Here is a 19,767-nt window from a genome sequence, read left to right as displayed (position 1 = left end):
TGTGGAACACAGCACCCTCTACTGGTTATCTTCTTTCGCTGCTTATCCATGATTGGCTTGTTCGGGTTTGTTTGGACTGCCCTTTCTTACAGTAAGGTGGATGAACTGTGGGCATGCTGGTCAGCAATGAACAAAGAGAGGTAAAAGTGAAGTGCAGACAGTCTGAGGTGTGCGTTTTTAGTGAATAAGTAACTAAATTGGTAATTCTCCCTTTCATGCAGTGCTTTGTCATAATGAATCATTTTCATCAAGTCCCTTCGTCATCAATCATTTAATGATCTCTGTCGGCCTTTAGTCCCGCCATCGTAGGCTAACACAGAAGTAGGAAATATTAAAGGATAGGGCTGCCCTTATGTTGCCATGCTAACCTACCTGCCATTGTCACGTCCAACACCCCAGACGCGGATGCTGGCGATTGGCTGAGAGTGAAGGACGCTACGGTCCATCGGGTCAACCAGGTTCAACATATTATTCTCCAGCAACAGGTACATATCTTTCCCCTAAGCACATGAACAACACACACACATTATGAACAACTATTTCATAATATTGTTCCTATTTTTCATCACTTAATTTAGCTGGCTTCTGGCTCTCGATGTGAATGCAACATTGCCACAAAAAAGCCAGCAGCTCCCTCACCTCGCCCCATATGCCAACTGTGTCTCGGATGTCGTTTTTGGAGTAGGACAGCTGCCGTATGCAGTTGTTTACAGCCACGCTGCTCTTGCCAGGTGCCAAGTCCTCCTCAGCCATCTCCACCCATCCCAGAGAGCGGACTGCAAAACACTGAGACACAAACATACAAGTAAAAATAAGATACTTAAAAAAATTGGCATAATGGTAAAACTTGTGCTAGGTCCCATTTCTGCAGTGGGTGTTTTAGACCACTGTAATGAGTCACATAGCCAAACAAATGTAGTTTTGTATATATAAATATAAATATAAATATATATACAAATATATAAATGACATAAAATGACACTAGAAACTATTTTCACAATTTTAGACTTGTGGATTCATTACAATGATGCCATCAATTACACTAGTTAGTTTCAAGACAAATTAAGATTGTAAAATTCAAAAGTAGAACTTTTATCAGGCAGATAAAAACCAAAAAATGAAAGAAAAAAAAAAGTCAATTTCACAGTGTAATCAGACAAATGTTAAACGTGGCTGTTAGAGACAGGAGACAGCAAATAGAGCGAACCGATTCTCCATCAAATATTTATTGCCCATTCAGACAGGACTCTGTCACCTTGTCCAACCCGCTTCAGCAAATAGCCATGATCCCAACAAGAGAGATGATCACCTTGCAATTTTGCATCCTTTCGCATGATTATTTTTGAGTAATTAATGGTTTAAAAGTGCCTGACATTAATCAACAGATTAAGTGCAAAAAACCTCTGCAGACAGGAAAGTTACAGGATAAAAATGCAAACACAACGAATGTTCCATATATGAATTTTGTGCAAAGTGTGCACTAGGTTGACCCAGTTTATAAAGTAGAGCAATGTGTTTTATTTATGGAACGCATAGTCCACATTTTCTATGCAGGCATGTTTGGGTGAGTGAGCCTGTTGAGTGTCTGGCTCGCTCTTCACTCAAACACTCATTGCAGGTCGACAGGCAATATTGACTTTTGAAAGCGCTATTAATTAAAGATGACATGACTTGAACAAATGTGCAAAAAAAAATAAAAAATACAATGTCTGGTAATTCATTATGGCGAGTCTTGGAATACACTTAGAAGACCTGCACATGCTAATGAGATCTTACAAAAGAATCACATCAAAAATTCCACCTTTACAGATTAAATGACACCTAAACGCCACTGCATGGTGACTCTGCATTTGGGGCAGAGGAGGCAGTGCAGCACCACATCCAGCAGATGGCCCTATTTGTCTTTCTTTCCAGTAAGAGTATCATACACACAAGAGTAGTAGTTAAGGTGTATACATAAATAGTGTATCAATAAATCGGTTTTATAAATGCAGTACACTGCTTCCAGTACATGTATGTGGCTGTTTTAGAATCAGTACTGCTGGACAATACTAACAATGGGACTGTTTGTTCAACTAATCAGACTTAAAATACATCACAATAATGTCAGTATTTCCCCATTCTCTGACTGGTTGGTGATAGCAAGCCAATTTCGACTAGCACTTATTTATGTGGCGCTATACTACATTTTTGTATACTTTTAATGGCTTCTTTGAGTGTGACATGGTAGTGGCGACATTCAGAGGTGCATTGAGTTGGGTAAATCCAAATTAAAGCTCTTGTTTCCAAATGCATGCATGGCCCTAACATTTTGAACAATCAAAAAGAGCAAATGAATGCATACAGGAAACGTGGCGCAAGTGTTTTTTTTTCCCCCTCCACTAGGCGGTGCTACTGCTTGAACGTGAGTTTCAGTTTGGTAAACAAAGTCTTTACCTTTGATTGTGGGTCACTGTTGCCACTGCTGGAGTCGTCTTCTTCCACTGCTGGACGGTTCCTGGAATAAATAGCATAAGCAAATACGGAATACAGTGATGTGTTATAAGATTAGCAATGGAGTGTTGCTGTGGCGACCATTCGTTGCACTGAACACAAATCTACCACAGTCATTACATTAACAGACACCCATTTCCTGATAAGTAGAATAAATTTCCTGCTTCGTCGGAAGTTATTTAACAGCGATTAAACACTAGATAGGAGAAACTAACCAGATGTAGGTGGAGCTTCGGGTAATTGAGTCACAAGAGCAAAGAGAGAATTTAAAAACTATGGTGGTTTTGCAAAAGTAATATGTTATTTTACCTTAGCTTTAGTGATGCATAGCGAAGCGTTGCACCTTCAAACTCCTTTAAACTGGGGTCAGGGTTCACCGTAGCCGCCTGCAAGTCCTGGTGTGTGTATAAATAACAGTCAGAATGTTGGAAAACAACCAAGACACACATAAGACCTTAAAGCCCCTTCACACATGGAAGCTTGAGTCAAGATTTTTATCTTGTTTTTCCATCTTCTTTGGATATGAAAAAAAAAAAAAATAAATAAAAAATGTTTCATTTTTCCAGGACGTTACAGACACAACTTCTCGTGGACTTCATGCACCTACCACTAAATTTAAATCAGTGTCATCTGCATCATTCTTCTGTCAATATACTCACTTTCCCTCCTCTAGATGTCTTCAAACCATCACAATCTTTAGATTTAAATAATCTCGTCGGTCCCTCTGATGAGCTCATTTCTAATCCTATACAGCCTGATCACTCCTTACAGAATCTTTGCATCTTCATTTCCTCCACCTCCACTTCTGCTCCCTGTTGTCTCTTCAGCACCACTATTTTGTAAAATTTCCCCGCCATCCTAGCAATGACTTTTCTATGACACAATAACCAGACACTGTCCTCCTCATTCTGTTTTAATTCCGCTAATTTTAATTAATCTCATTTCCAGAGGAAGAAACAGAGGAAGGAGCTCGGAGCTAATAAACCGATGCTAATAAACCGCATTTGCTTAGTTCCGTCCATCTCAGGGTGTATGAAAGTTAACAAAGCATTAACAGCATTGACAAAACCCTTGTGTGTGTTTTTTGTTTTTTTTTTGCTTTCCGTCATCACAAAGGTACACCACTATATCTCTGGCCATTCCCTCGCCATTGACGTGAGCCCTATTAGCAGAGCCCCAATAAGCTAGTATATACAGTATCAAACGTACACAGCCAGAGGTCTATTCTATGCCCTCATCCACACTTTCACACCCCAGGGTTCCGGCTTTTACAGTATGGTATTATTTGATAGACAGCGAGCTTCATAAATGAGATCACTAGGAAACAAAATGCCGAAAAAAAAGATTAGTTTTCTTCCCCTAAATTCAATTTCCAGTTTAATAGAAAAAGAGGAAAATCTCCATCAAAGTTATTGATTTGGATTTTTCATAAAATGTTTGCAGGCTTTAGTGCAGGTTCTATGTTAACGTTCTAACATGGGGGAAAATCTACTGGTGGAGGTTATGCATCAGTAAGGTTGCTTCCAAGTTGAAATTTACAGTGGAGCAGCATCCGACGCTCCCCGTTGAAAAAAAAAATGTAATTCACAAGTATACATGTCAATGGCAGTGAATGAATTAAAGACAGTTTGCAAAATGACTATTCAGTTTGGTTTCAATCAAACATAATGTAGTGGTTTTAGTATAGGCCAAAATATGTCAAATTGTTTCAAATACACCCAATACTATGCATAACAAACACTATAATTTGTAATTCAAGTTGTATATGAATACAGTGTTATTTCATGTATCTCCACAAATGTTGGCCAAATGGATTTATTTACTCAACCTCAGATGCAGAAACAAGGTGTCTATCTGAGGAGGCCTTGATCTGTACAAATGTATGTTTAAGGGTTATTAGAATCAGCACCCCAAGGGTATGTAAACTTTCAAGCAAAACTATTTACTAAATGAAGTTCAGTGTTCCCCCCTGTGCATTAAAAGCCTGGTGGCCTGCCAGGTTTTTCTTCAGGTTAACAGTAACTGTTAATTTTTCACAATAAAAAAAGTTGTTGATTGACCATCTATCGGTCTTATTTCATTATTTGGCGAACTTGCAAATTGATGGCTAGAGTGAGAATTCAGGCTGTTCATCAGATATGGTTAGTGGTTGCCTTTGTTATGTTTGAGGATAAAGTAGCATAATTTGCGAGTGACTACGCTGCCAGTCTAATTTTTAATAAAACAGGTATATTTAAATAGCTAGCTGTGTGGACCTTGGACTTGTTAAAGTTAAAACGTGATTTTCAATCAACTTCAGGCCAACATTTCGGAGTGCTAAAGTGTCAAATAGTGTGTTCAACCTCTAATTTGCAGTACACTGGGATTAATAATCAGGCTTTATGGTAATTTAGTGGATAGGAATTTTCACCACAAAGTCATTTGACATGGTCACAATGTTCATGTGGAAGAAGGGCTAAAAGGACACAAACTCATCACAAACCATTAACGTCTAGATCCCAACATGCATCCAAAGTGCATAGCAGAGTGCTCTGGCTGGATGGAGCGATGGCAATGGTGCGCTTTTATGCAACAGGACATGCTCAGACTTCAAGCAAAGGGAGCTTGCGTAGTATGAAAAAACACTGTGCAAACACATTCATATCTATGCAACAGGAAAGTTGAGTGAACAGACAAGAAAGACAGCCACAAGATGTTTCTGCCCATCAAGCAAATGCACAATACTGTGCTAGGCTGGTCGATGTTAGAGCTTCAGCCCACACATGCTGTCCAGGCAGTTAATGGGGAACAATTAATGATAATGAATCCACACATTCACAGTTTGGGCTGGCGATGAGGCTCATTTGAATACTTGCCTTCCACACTTCACTATCAATCTTTCCGCCAAAATCACCCCACATGTGTTTCTACAAATGGCGTTTAGAACACAAGTGCACATATAGTTGGGGGTCAAGGTTGGAGGGGGAGTCAAGGAGAGAGAGAGACAGAACAAAGCTGTTAACTAACTTGCTCACTGCACACTGGTGTTTGTTACAATGAGGAGCAACTATTAAGCTAAAAAAAAAAGCCTCTTGCTCCTATTGAACATTCACCTTTCCAATACGAATTAGTAAAAAAAATGAAAATACATGATAATCGGCAAGGATTTCATTTACTGGGGAAGGCCTGACAGAAGGGCCAAATGAGAAATTGAGCAGTTTCCCACCTTTTCTTTGTCTTCTTGATTCTGGGGGGTACACTCTTGTTCTGACATCCCCTGTAGAGATGTAGATCGAGGCTGATCAGGGGAAAAAAAAAAGATTTTCAAAAAACTCAATCAATGAGTACATACCGCAATGGATAAAGCGTAAAAACCTTCCGAATCGCTTCAAAATTCCCTTTGTGTGCTAACAACGTAAAAAGATGCAACTTAATGTAGCACGCACATGATGGCGCATTGAGAAGCAAGGCAGTAAAGATTGACACCTCCACCAGATGGATGTGCTCGGATGGATTGTGGCCCATCCATCTGCCAACATCAGTCAATCCCATCTAAGTCAATGTTTTATCTGCCAGCCGCACCTCTCTATCAATCTCCTTCCTCTTCGTGACTATCCATCATTCTGTATGACTGACTGATTGATTGATTGTCTCACTCTTCTTGTGCTCCACTACGCCACCGGATTATTGACAGTCTTTTCTCTGCCTTGCTCTCATTGCTCGCCTGTCTTGTTAGGTTGTTTATTGTTGTCAGGTATACAGGAAACTATAGATCAGATCATCAAGATTAATTATCTGCGCATGTTTCCAGATGAGGAAAAGAGGCCCATGCAGGTTACTTACAAAATAGCAGCTGTTGACAAATCCACACGTGGGCAGGATGTGTTCGTGGAGAGGCTCCACTGAGCTGTCGGAGGTGGTGCTCCCAGAGCGAGTGGAGCCCCTGAAGAAGACCTCAGCCTGACATGACTACAAGACAAGACACCCAAGAAACAAAACCACACGCACAAGCAAAAGCAAAGCGGTGAGATGTCAGCGGACAGCTATAAATATTAAGTACAGGTGCACAAACTAGGAGATCAAATATAATAGCTGTATCAAAAATTCTGCCTTATGAGATTGGTCAGTTTTGATCAACACTGTTAGAGAGGTAATGTTTATAATGTGTTTATGATTTTAGTTTGCAGTAGTATAGTGCAGAACTGCACTATGTAGTACTGAGAATCGTTTAAAATATTTTGCCTCTTCCATCTCGCTTGTGGGGGACAGGGACTGACTGATTTTTTTTTTTTTTTAATTGTCTATATTAATAGTTGAAAGTAACATTAACCATACCACAAAACACTTTAAAATCATTTCAAACTCATCTTATAGTATTACTCTTAAATATAAATGTCTTATAGATCATTTGAATCATAATTTCCACTAAAACTACAAAAAGCATCAGCCAAGATGTACAACTTGAATATACTGTACAACTGTTTGAAAGCGCTATATATAAATAAAGATTACTTGACTTGACTTATGACAAATTACTAATGTTCCTAATAGAGCTTTGGCGCCATCTTCTGGCATCTTGGGGCGTAATAGAAAGCCAAAAATCCCAAATTGGTGAGTTTTTTTTTTCTTTTCTTTTTTTATAGCAGAGTGTTGAGGATAGGTACCACAGAAAACAAGAGGGCCATAAATCCATAAAGAGCAAATACACGTTTGGGTTTACTGTTGTTAAATACGACAATCAAAATATCTCTGTGAGATACAGTGCAGCAAACTACAAACATCTGGAGCTTAGATTGTGCATGTGTACCAAATGCTACGGCTGGTAAAATATAATTCCAAACATGCAGTACATATTCTCTTGCATGCTGTGAAAGAATTATAAATAATGGGAACTATGTTCAATTGACTGCATGCGGTGTTGACAAATCATACTCAAAAGCTAAAAGTACAAGACAATAATGTGTCGCATTGCATTTAATATTTCTCAAAAGGTTTATCCATTGTCTGCCCTGATGATTTTGCAGTAAGCTTCATTTGTCATGTTTCCTTAGAAGACCAGCTATTATAATTATGTCATGCACGAAGCAGAGTTAAATGAAAGGCCTGTCTAAAACAACGTTAACTTGACATATATGTTTGCTTTCTACAGCCTCTCACCTCTTGCTCGGGAGTTGGGGAGGGGCTGAGTGAACCCAAAGACTGTTTACGCGGTGTCGAGCTTATGTGGTCACCCGGTGCCTGGGGCTCCATCTGTCCAGGGGGTGCGGGGTGGGTGGCAGGTCTCTCCCACTGGGTAGCGCCCGTGGGAATGTGCCAGTAGTAGATACCCGCCATGTCTGTGATCTTCTTCCATCCAGGCGGCAGGTCCGTGTCTGTTTGGAATGACTGCTCATTCCAGATATCTGCTAAGAAAAGGGAAGATGTTACCTAACAGCAATGAAAAAACACGTTTAAGCTTATTAAAACACATTTTAAATGTTTTTGAACAGAAATAAACTAATTGCAAGTATAAAATACTGTACGCGTTGTAGATAACGAGCAATCATGGCGCAGCTTACAAACGTAACATGACCATAATCAGAAAACAGCACTGTGAAGAAATTATGTCTAACATTTATGAAGGGGAAATGGACAATTAGCTGTTTGTATTGCTAGCAAAAGCCAAATAGACTGATTTAATGGCAGAACAAACAAACACGATGATGTTCTCTAGACGTCATTTGTATGTGCGGCTAATAAAAGCAAAAAGGCAAACGTAAGCTTGAATTACACAAGATTGCTGCTTGAAAAGTTTTTCTTTATACGCTTATGAGAGCTCGCTTTTTCAGCATTTCTTTCCATTGGTGAAACCTGCCAAAATAAGCAAAAGGGAAATGACATCATTTTTGCAAACCGCAGCTTGAATGCAGCACATGTGATGGCAGAAGACATCTGGTGTTTTTATTTTTTGTTTTGCTTCTTTTTTGGAGGTCCCAAAAAATAGCTTTGCTTGATTCATTGCAGATGTCAGAGTAGGCTTAGTATTTACACTGAGATTTAAACATCTCAGTAGCATAAAGAGCCCAACAGCACAACGTGCAGCAGATGGCTGATGTAATTTATTTGACAGCGACACATTTGGAGGAAATACAGCAGGTACCAAGATGACACAAACGCACACATTGACGTGGTGTGAAGATGAAATGCAAACTTTAAATCACTGTTACGGCACTCACATCTCTAATGAAAGGTTTCTTCGTCTGAAAGTAGCAAACAACATTTACACACTCATTGCTTTTTATAGGATTTTGGTGCAAGTGAACTTCAAGAAGATGGTAAAAACTTCAAAAGGTGGTAAATTACTTATGATAAACACTCATCCAAAATAACTCATTCAAATAAGATCCAACACAACATCTATCAAATGTTTGCAGTGTTTTTCCTGATACTTTTTCTTATTTTGCTAAATAATCTGAACAAAACACTCAAAACACCTCTCAAAACGATGCAAAGTAGTTCGACAACACTCTAACCAAAAGGCAGAAATTTGGCTTCTTCCTCTCTCAACAAGAGCACAGCTGTATGGAAGCGAGAGTATGAGAGAGTGAGTGAGAATGAGGGCGCAAGAGCGAGAGTCCTTAATGTGCTGACCAAGCTGATGAAACGCAGCCTGAAGGGCCGTGTCCGTGACAGCAGGTGATATGTCATAGTGATGGCTTTAACGGTCTTGGGCTGGAATGAAATGTAGGCACTTGCACACAAACTGCTGTGTTCAGTTAGTGTTTATCCAAAGAAATCACTTGAAGGTATGAACAATTGTACGACACCGTCGTCTGGCGCTCCCCATATTGCATCAGGGTGCGTTCAAAGACACTCAATGTATTCATCCTCTGTCTAGCTGTCTTGTGTAACATTCATGTTGGAAAAAAAAAAAAATAAGGTTTTCTTAAACTGTTCCCAGGAAGTTGGAAGCATAGAATCAACTAAAACAAGGATGAGTAATTCAAATGATGGAAGGGGGCACAAATTTCATCAGCAGTCGACACAACAAGCTACTTATTTAAGTCACCGTATGCACTATTAACAGCGTTTAATATGTCCATATTCTTGGAGGACATGGCTCATCTGGTGGAGAGGTCGTCTACCAACCCGAACGATGTGGATTCGATCCTCAACCCTTGTGACCATGTCAAAGTGCCCTTGAGCAAGATACTTAACCCTCAGTTGGTCCTGATGCTGCGTCATCAGTAGGTCAAATGAGGAGACATTGTTAGAGTGCTTTGAGTACTTAAAGTAGAAAAGCCCAAAAACAGGTGAAAACGAATTTACCATTTATAAACTGTTGACGCTTTCTTGTGAAGAAAAAATAAGAAAAAGACCCTGTTAGTTGAGATTGGCCGCTCATAATAATCCCAGCATGCAATGTGGCATCCAATACTGAACTTTTTTTCATAGTAAGGACATTAATCATTATTAAGTGTGGTGTTGCTGCCCATAGATAGTTAAATGTGTGCCTTAATTGTTGGTTTAATGATGTGACTTGTGTGCAATACAGTAAAACCCAAGGTTTGTGCAATTACAGTTAAAGCAAACATTACATAGCATCTCACCGTAATAGAGCAAAGTGTCCTTCCCTAGAGCTACAACATGATATCTGCCATCCAGTGTTGAACAACATTATTACGACTCAGAACTGACTGTTCACTTTAAACACAGTTGGGTACAAAATAACCCGATCTGGGTCAAAATGGGGGATCTACGCATGGGCTAAACTACCAGTTTGACAATTTACTGTTGTTTTAAAAATTCAAGGTTTTAACACCCTCTAATACTGGCTGTCACCAGCGATGAGTAATACTTTTCAGCAGGACACAATATGATTGGCTGCTTGCAGAGTTGAGTAAATGAGCCGCCTCTGAAATTAATTGCTTCCAATTAACTTTTTTTTCTCTCCTTCTCAGCACATAATGAAGAAGGGCGGTAGTAAGACAGGAAACTGCAAACAGATGCCTTTTTGCTCTGATTGTGCATTGTTTAAAACCACACACATGGTACTAGTTAGACCAAAGGTCAACATGCGGGGCCCATGGATCTGTTTGAAAAATAGCATATAAGTGATAAGACACTGTGACTGAAGAATCAAAACCATTAAATTACTTAAATTTAAAATGATACACATTTCGTCTGTACTAAATACTTTATATTTTGTTTTAAAATAGATTCTGTTCATTGGGGAAAATCAATTGAGGGGCTACTCTGAGTGTGGGTGCAGGCCACTAGTTGGCTGTCCCTGGTCTAAAATGTATTGGCAAAATGAAGAATTAACATTCAGGGGAAACTGTTAAGTCTCGTCCAGCCACTCATTATTAACCAATTAACTAATTGAAGCACATTTCAATGTTCATGTATTTTGTGTTGAAATATCTCCACTACATGCTAATGCAAAAAGAACCCAGGTTTGAGTTAAACGGGAGTCAGCTCTTTTTGCCCCTCAAAAATATTGCCATGCATTTTCCATGTAACGCTACTATTCATGTTAATGAGACTTAAAAAAACACACTATTTTCAGTCAAGCACGACAGCATTGCACTTCATCACCAAGCTGCCAATTACCGTACACTCAGGTCAAATATAAACTTGCAAAGTGGCATACTCCCTATGTAGTACAGTAATGTATGTATTATCACATAAATACGCCCTTGCATGTACTAATAAAACTGGAGACCCCGACAAATCTTATAACTTGAACCCTAGTAAGAACCTAAGGACCACTCAATGGCTCCCAATAAAACGAAGGACAACGATGACTGACGGCAGAGCAGACCTCGAAATGTCTGTCATATTAAATTATTCACTCCTCGCTGTCTCGCCATAACTTCTTCATCAAGGTCTTCTACAAGCCTGCTCTAAAGCGCTTACCCATTTTTACAAGCGTGAGCCTAATGGAAACTTAAGGATGCTCAGAAAAACATTGTGATCAATTCCAGCCACAGAAACATGGTTCTTGAGTTTTGGCCCTCCGTCAAAAGAGGCTTTATCAACCTTGTGATGATTCGGATTCACGAAAGGTGGCCTGAGGAAAGAAGAAGCTTCTGGCAGCAGTCTATCTAAAGCAAAAATAGGTCAGAGCATCAAACTACAAGTGTCGGCAGAGAGGGTACTGGTGTGAGATGAGGAGACAAGTGGATGTGGATTAGGCACATAAACACTCAGGAGAGACAGAGAGTGAGAGAGTAGAGAGAGGAAGAGAATGTCAGAGACCGACAGCTCCAGCAGCCTTGGCTGGAAGGCTGCATCGTGCTTCAAAGTTTGCACCGTCACCCTCGGGCAGCATCACTCCATGTGGGTCGTCACAGGATTAGAAGTCTTAGCATGACGCCAGCGAGACTAACCGCGAGCGTTCACCTGTTTTACTCATACAAATATGTGCTCCTTTCCATTTAGCCACATTAGCTATAGTTAGCATGCAGCCAGCTCTGTAGCGAGTTGAGTATAAGGGGGAGGGGAGAGCTTGCGACGCAAAACTAAAAAAAAAATAAAAACAAAAAAAACATACACATGTTTGATAAATGCAAACACACAAACTGCACTAATCCAATCAATACATACTTATACCAACAGCATGCACACAAAAAAATGGCAGAAATTCAGAAAACTGTCATGGTAATAAAACTTGGAATCCCATTCACTCCCTCACTCACGCACATGCACAGCTCAAACTAGCCCACAGTCACAGAGAGACCGAGAAACACACCTACCCTCGTAATTGACAATGACAATAGCAAGCATGTAGTCTTTCCCCAGCATCATACTGTAGTTTGCCAGCTGCCTTGTACGGCATGAAAACCCAGAGCTGTTGCCAAACACACACAACCCCAGACAGAGAGGACGTGGAGGGGGGGCCGCATTGCGAGAGTGGGGGGTGACGAGAGCCGGAGAGGCGAGGGAGGGAGGACACGACGAAAGGGGGAGAGAAGCCAACAAGAGAGATGGCAAAAGATGCGAGCTTAACAGAATGTTTCGGTTTGTCGGTGCTGAACTACACTCAAAACATCTGTCTCACTCATCCTCATGAAATGTTGATCGCAAAACGGCTTCACCTCATACGGTTGCCCTAGCAACCTTCAGGTCATCAAGGAGCGGTGAGGAAGATTAAAATCTGTCTGTTTAAGCAATTGTGGTTTACGGAGGTAGGAAAGCCAAATATTCAACTTCAATTCTCTTGGGAATGTTGCAGAACGTTTTCAGACCTCGTCATGTGCATGTGTGTTTTGGCTCCCTAGTGCGAAAGCACTGTCATACAGGACCTCGAAACCGCAACATCCCGGGAGGAATCTGACACACACCTGGGAAACCAACATTGCTTTGTCAGCATCAGAGACAGAGAGATAGGAAGTACGGACAACTATGGGTTAAATCAATTCGAGAAAGGTTCAGGAAACAAACAGGAGGATGATGAATTTTGTGAACATAACACTGATTCCCCATTGCTTTCAATTCCATCAATACTGTTACACATATTGATCTCATATGCCGACACCAGAAAGAATCAGAGAAAAATGAAATGTAAAAAGTAATTGAGTTTGTTCGAGAAACAAGGCAGCAGCTAGACACCAAGTTGATGTTAAATATACTTGAAACACATTAATTTTGCAGATGTTTGCAAGTCATCAGGGGCAGGATCTACAGTTCGGTCCAAGATGTTTTAGTTTAATTTTAGGGATTGCATAAGGAACACACAGCAAAAAGATATTACTTTTTAACCACTCAGTTCAGTTTTCAGCTCAGCTTCCTGGAAAATGCCTTGAGCTAATTTCGCTTTTGGAGGTCATTCTCGTCTTAAAGACTCCAGAAAGTGAATTTGTTTGTAAAGAGATTATGCATGTTTAAAGATAATTATTGAAAACATGTGCAAGGATGGAGAACTATGCAGTACTGTAATCAATTGTGGAGATATAGCAGGGGCGATTCTCGGATTAGACGTTTAGGGGTGGTGACAGTTTTCTGGTATTTGATGGCGGCATTTAGTCGGCAGAAAAAAAACATGCACAATATGACTAAATAAATAAAAACAATACGTCAGTTAGCTTGTCAATCGCGCCTTGGCAATATTAGCACATGAAGATTTCTCCAAAAATAGCCCCGAGGTTACCATTTCATTTGCCAGCAGCACAAAACTTAAGATTGTACAAAAATAAGTAATTATTACAAGTGCATCTTTATCCAACGTGTTTGTAGCTGACTGGCTAGAACAGTTGGATTTTCATGATTTTGATTATTTTTTATTTTTTTTAAATCAAGTTATTAACACTACTCTGTGGATGGAACAATAATGGCAATATCGTGATATCGCAATATTAAAACTGCCAAAGTATATCGTCGTCATGTCACGATATTAAAAGCAGCACATCTGTTAAAAAAAAAAAGTCAGGTTGATTTCCATTTATGCAGTTCTAACACCCTCTAGTGGCTAGTTTTTTTTGTGCAGTTTAATTTTCACAAGGCATGTTTTGGCCCTTCTATATTTAAAATTCATGTTAATGGTCAGATGAAGGGCCACGTAATACAGTATGCTTGTGAACCGAGTCAATATGTGGAGGAACTCAATGTGTACTTGCATTAGCAAGTAAGTGCCTCAATATTAAGTCATATAGATTGTAGGTGTTTATATGCATTGCTGTAATGTACAAAAGCACAATATTGTGTGTTCTTTTTTTTTTAGTATGAGCTCTTTTTTTTTTTTTTTTTTACAATATTGTGAACTCTTTTGTATCACCAACCTCCACACAATATCGTGATAATTATCGTATTGTGACCTTCATATCGTGATAATATCGTATTGTGATGTTTGGATATCATTACATCCCTACTCTGTGGTGTGTCAAATGTAAAATACATTTATTTAGATTTTAAATTAATAATTAATAAACTAGAATAATAACTATAAAATGATCACTTAAGGAAATTCAACATTTGTGATAGTGTTGCAACATGCATGATAACGCATATATGGTCCTGTAATAAGCAGTAACTCAGCACCGCATAGCATCACACAATTTTGTGGTTCACTTGGATGAAAAAGAATCCACGGAGGCACTAGAGGGTAAGATGAGAGGTATTCTGGGAGAAATTAAACAGCTAGTTGGCCTCATAACTCACAAAGGCTTGAAAGCTTGGTGTACTGCTGCACTCATGTCACAGGCCACTCAGAACTAGATGGATGAGATCGACAACAATAAGAGGCTTTAAAAGGCCCAACTGACATGAATGGCAAGATTTTTACACAACATTTTTACGAACATATGAGTTGACAGACCTTTGGAAGTGGAAAGCAATTAAGCATCAAGCTGCCAACACGAATAAGTCAAAATTTTCAATTACAGTCATCCTCATTAATTTCATAGTTTAAATGTTTAATGTTAATGTTTAAATAAATCGGGATGGGCGTCCTAATGTTAGTCAATAAATTGATCATGAAGAATGTTGTGTGTAATTGATGAGGGACAATTGTAAGGCATGGGTTACAGTTAGCAGCAACCCAAATGTGGAAAAGCAGTACAGAGAATGGATGGATTTCACGTATGTCGCATTCTTGTCCATGTTCGCATACAAAATTAATGTGAGGCTTTTTTTGAAAATTAAAAATGGCCCAAGTTGATTAAAAACAATGTAATTATCTGAACTCTAGCAAGGTCAAGCACACTGATGGGTTACCAATCAAAGTCGGTTTAATATTAGTGGAGAGCTGCTAAGTACTGTAGCTATCAATCTGACCCACCTGTATCAGGCTTCCTTAATTAAGTATCATTCAAATTATGTCGATTTAAATGTCGCAAGTGGGTGCATCCCTTTAAATAAAAGAACAGAAAAAACGCACCCTAGAGGTAGGGCAGCTTGATTATGGAAAATATAATAATCATAATTATTTTGGCAGTAATTGAAATCACGATTATTAAAACTATTATTTTTTTGGTACAAGACAAGAACATGTTTCAAACATTTAAAAATATTAAGACCAATTTAAAAAATAGAAAAAATATGATTATGTAAGTTCCTTTTGGACCAAACAGAATTTATAATAATATTTATTTCTAATAATAGTTATTTATTTATTTATTTATGTTAGCAAAAACTTGAAGTTGGAGTGCAGCATGTGCACTGTACAGTAGGACAATTTTGAAACACTAATTATGCAAGTTCCTTTTGGATGAAAATAATCTTAATTTTACGATTATGCTTATTTTGTAATTGTGGAGTGTAACAATTAAAATTGTAATTGCATTTCGATTAATTGCACAGCACTACCTAGAGGAGTTGACAAGGAACATGTAGCTAATAATCTGTCCATCACCCTAAATTACTGCTGGTCAGAATGTTTTTGCTGACAATACCAACAATAACCCCCTGAATGTTTGAAGAAGTGGCGCATTCTTACAAAAGAAGTCTAGTGATATTCCTCCTGTGGTAAAATCCTGACCAAGATGACAAGAGTAGACAGCTTTTGAAATGAATTCTTACAGGAGGATAAAACTATCCAAGTTATAACTCAAAAACTTCGGCCTCAGCAACTTATTTTTTTAAAAAAGTAGATGATTAAATAGATGTTAATTAAAGTATGTGATTTACTGACAACCGATCCAGTCCTCTCGTCCAAAGTCAACAGGGATAGCTTACTTGTGACCCTAATAAGGAGAGGCGGTATAGAAAATGGATGAACTAAGATATGAAGATTATCAAGATCTAAAATAGCCCACCTCTCGGGGATATAAGACAAAAAGCATGTGGAAAGTGAGAAAAAAAAAGTAAATGAGAGATTAAGTTTACTATAGATTTAACTCTTGACTGGTCTACATGCAGACACACAGGGAACAGGATGCAGTCTAAATGGTTCACCACCCATTAGGCAATGGAAGAACTTGCTGTCCCAGAGGGATTGTGGGGGATTTACAGCAGACTGCAGTGTTTGTTATTCTGTTCCAGCAATGTCCTAAATTGGTCATATGTGCACAAATCAAGTCACTATAAATGGATGAAGGGCCAATGAAGAAGAAACCAAAGCAAACCTACAAAGACACACAGTAAATCTAAAACAAAATGTTGCGTGTACCTGTCTCCTCAGGCGAGTTGCTCTCCTGCGACAAAGTGGTCCAACTCAACTCTTCATCGCTCGGGTTCAAATTCTGGATACGGTTCAGAGCGCAGTCCGTCTTTGCCCCGGTCCTTCTGTCTTTCTTAGTCTCTGGAGAGGACGAGGAGGAGGAGGAGGAGCAGGAGGCCACCGAGAGTAGGGGTGTGTCCTCTGGGCTGGCTTGTCTGGGTGGGAAAGGTGGAGGGGGCACAGGGGAGTCCTTCAAGCGGAGGTCTGAGATGATCTCTAAAGTGGATGAAGTATTCACTGGAGATTCGCTCTTCATAAACAACAATGGCTTCTTCTCATCATCTTGATGCTCCTCCGCCGCCTCATCGTCCTCGGCCTTCATCAGAGACTTGATCTCCTTCTCGCACAGGATGCTGATGTCGTCCCTTTGCTCCGCCTCAATGTTCAGGTCATAAACGATGTCTCCCGAGTTGCCGTTGAGTTTGAGATCAACCGTGTTGATGTTACAGCCGCTCTCTGATTCTGACCTTTGGTCCGACTGGGGGTCTGTGTTACCGTTTGGGTGCAACTCGGCAACATCCTCCAAGTGACTTTCAGGCTCCTCAGGTGTGTTAACACTCAGATCCTCCGATATGATTTCTGAATTACACTCAAGGTCTGTGGTATTTTTATTGTGATCCTGTCCAGCTTTACGGAGCTGGTTGACCCCGTTCTTGGCCAGTTTGGGATTGTTGGGGGTGGGCAGTTGTGGAGATGATGAAGAGGGTGATGATGAAGGTGGCACCGCCTCGCCGAGGCCCATGGCAGTCTGGATATTTGTGAGCGCGTACTTTTTGCGACACTTGGGCGGCGTGGATGAGCCCTGTTTGATGACGTCGCTGCTGAGGAGCTGATTGTGGGAGGAGCGCAGGCTGAGTGAAGTTGGAGGCTTGGCAGAGGGGCCATTGCGATTGGTTACGTCTACTGACATCATCATGGCAGTCAGATAGATCCACTGAAAGAGAAAGGATGTCAAAAGTGAATGCACTAAAAGAAACCTCCGCCAAATTAAGGCTGAGATTTGCTACTTATAAAATGATTCTTTGCGCTGGAATCTTTTATAGTTGCTTCCTTTAATCGGGATGGAACTCTATTTTTATTTATCTATTAACATACATAAGTACAGTACAAAAATAAATTAGTCTGACCAATGAAATTTGAGTTTGAATTGGGATTTTCCTAATTAAACTGCAAACAAAGTCTGGATTAATCAAAAATCATTTTCGTTTGCCAATGAATCTACCCAACATAAATTTTAGCATCTTTTCTTCAAATCAAGATCCAAGATTGTTTTCTTGTTTTTAATGTTCACCTCAAATATTTTATCTTGGGTATTTTATTGTTTTTATTTGATTTTTTTCACGTGTATTCTATGTTATACTCAAAGTTCTCAAAGTTTACTCAAAAATGTCATACATTACTACTTACTTGACAAATCAAATGGTGAAATATTCAAAGCCCAACTTTTGCCAATCTCCAGTAATTGATGTATTTATTTATTTTCTAAACGGGGGTCCAACCCATGCCATGCTCACGTCTCCATGTGGAAGCGCAGAGCACTACCAGTGAGCTAAAATTCTGGGCCGCTGACACAGCTCAGCACCTTATTTGAACGAAGTGAGGTACGTAAAAAGCTGACCTCCTTTTTTCTTAAAAAAAACCCCCAACCTTTTTTAATATACCCTATAACAATAATAATATGCACACGCAAAACCTGACCCCCACCCCCCACCCCTACCCCCCAGACACTTAGCGATCGACTTGGGAGTAGAGCGCAGTCAGTTAATCGCAGTAACAACAATTCCCCCATTTGTCACGCAAAGTATCAGTCCAATTTAACAATTGATCCTTTGAAAATATTGAAAAAAGGACATTTTCCATAATTTGTAAAAGCCTCCCTCCCAGACATTCGGACAGGATGTACAAAAGTGGAAATGAACTAGCAAAAGAGGGCATTTGGTCACCCTAGTGTATATTCGCCATAAAAAGGACAAACGTCATTTAGCAGTGGTGGGAAACGTCTTCAATTTTTGACTTCCCCCAGATGGTCAATGTAAACGTCAACTTCAAAATGCCTCATCTCGGAAAGAGGGAAACTTAGTATTCTGTAATCTGGTTTCCCTGCATGATATCCAACACAAATATACATCAGACAGTGTGAACTGTTTCCCGTTCATAAAGAGTATAAAAAAGTGGAGAGAAAAATAAAGTGTGAGACCCTCTCATTTTCATCCAAACTACATCTCTATGTCTAAAGGCTTCTTGTAACTAGAATATTATCTATTCATTAAAACAACCCAGGTTGATATATTGTATCAAAAACTCTAGGCACAAAGTTGCAAACTAACTAATAAATAAACTCAATGGAAACATAACCTCCTTGGCAGAAGTAATAAATCCACTGGGTACTGCGGGGAATAGTGTCGAAATCTCTTGCACTAGGTGTTGCCGATCAAATTTAAGGGGTCGCCAAGTTCGTAAACCTGCTGGGACGAGTAATGTGCACCAGTAGGTGTTTTAAAACACATAAATAGTCGAGACTCTGCAACAAAATAAGCAGTGTTGGGAGTAATGCACAACAAAGGTAACATCATTACATAAATACAGCATGTCTTTTGTAAAAACGTCAAAGTAATGCAGACGTAGTGCAACACGTTACAGTTCAGAAACAGTAATATTGTAATATGAGGTCTGTCAACTTTCCAGAGCAAGACTAGTGCCACAAAAATATATTTTAAATACAAGCCAAATGTTTTTGCCTTCAAAGTAATCAAGAAGGATTCTTCCGGGAACCTTTGCAGCTCCGTAATCATCACAGCCAACATGATGTGCAACATGAAAACCGCTGTTGGTTACTGCAAGTTTGCAGGATAGTAGCTGAATTTGGGGGTGGGACTTAATAAGTTTTTCTTCCTCCCACTCCTTTTCACACTATGTTTAGGAAAATTTGTTTAGTCAAATTGATATATTGTTGATGTTGACTACTACCTGAAATAAATGAACAAATGAACGAAATAAATGAATGTCACCCAAACGGGTCCTCCCGATGACTTCCTTGAGGTTTCAAAAGATGGAAAACAAATCACACGGAGCCTGGTCGGGTAAGTACAGAAGGTTGCTCCAGCATGGTTAAAGTCTTCTTGGGCATGAACTGTTGGATGCTCAGACTATTGCAAGCG

At 39.6% G+C, this 19,767-nt stretch overlaps 1 protein-coding gene across 4 annotated transcripts in view; it reads right to left on the bottom strand.

Annotated features, from left to right (window-relative positions):
- apbb2b (amyloid beta (A4) precursor protein-binding, family B, member 2b) overlaps positions 1-19,767 on the bottom strand; it is a 59,050-nt gene that overhangs the window by 12,559 nt on the left and 26,724 nt on the right. Inside the window, exons 4-12 of one of the 4 annotated variants that reach the window (XM_077524611.1) lie at positions 16,559-17,543; positions 7,630-7,877; positions 6,316-6,441; positions 5,699-5,770; positions 5,349-5,399; positions 2,803-2,888; positions 2,437-2,497; positions 640-786; positions 373-500 (exon numbers count right to left, since the gene is read on the bottom strand). In XM_077524611.1, coding sequence (XP_077380737.1) covers positions 373-500; positions 640-786; positions 2,437-2,497; positions 2,803-2,888; positions 5,349-5,399; positions 5,699-5,770; positions 6,316-6,441; positions 7,630-7,877; positions 16,559-17,525 — 1,886 coding nt within the window. In that variant the 5' untranslated portion in view covers positions 17,526-17,543. Of the gene's footprint in view, positions 1-372; positions 501-639; positions 787-2,436; positions 2,498-2,802; positions 2,889-5,348; positions 5,400-5,698; positions 5,771-6,315; positions 6,442-7,629; positions 7,878-12,209; positions 12,335-16,558; positions 17,544-19,767 lie in introns of those variants that run through there. The other 3 variants (XM_077524612.1, XM_077524614.1, XM_077524613.1) reach the window with 3 other exon arrangements.

This window comes from Festucalex cinctus, chromosome 6, assembly GCF_051991245.1.
Source record: "Festucalex cinctus isolate MCC-2025b chromosome 6, RoL_Fcin_1.0, whole genome shotgun sequence".
In the NCBI taxonomy this organism is placed as follows: domain Eukaryota; kingdom Metazoa; phylum Chordata; class Actinopteri; order Syngnathiformes; family Syngnathidae; genus Festucalex; species Festucalex cinctus.
The sequence above is the reverse complement of the archived record's forward strand: the minus strand, read 5'-3'. Positions and strand labels throughout refer to the sequence as shown.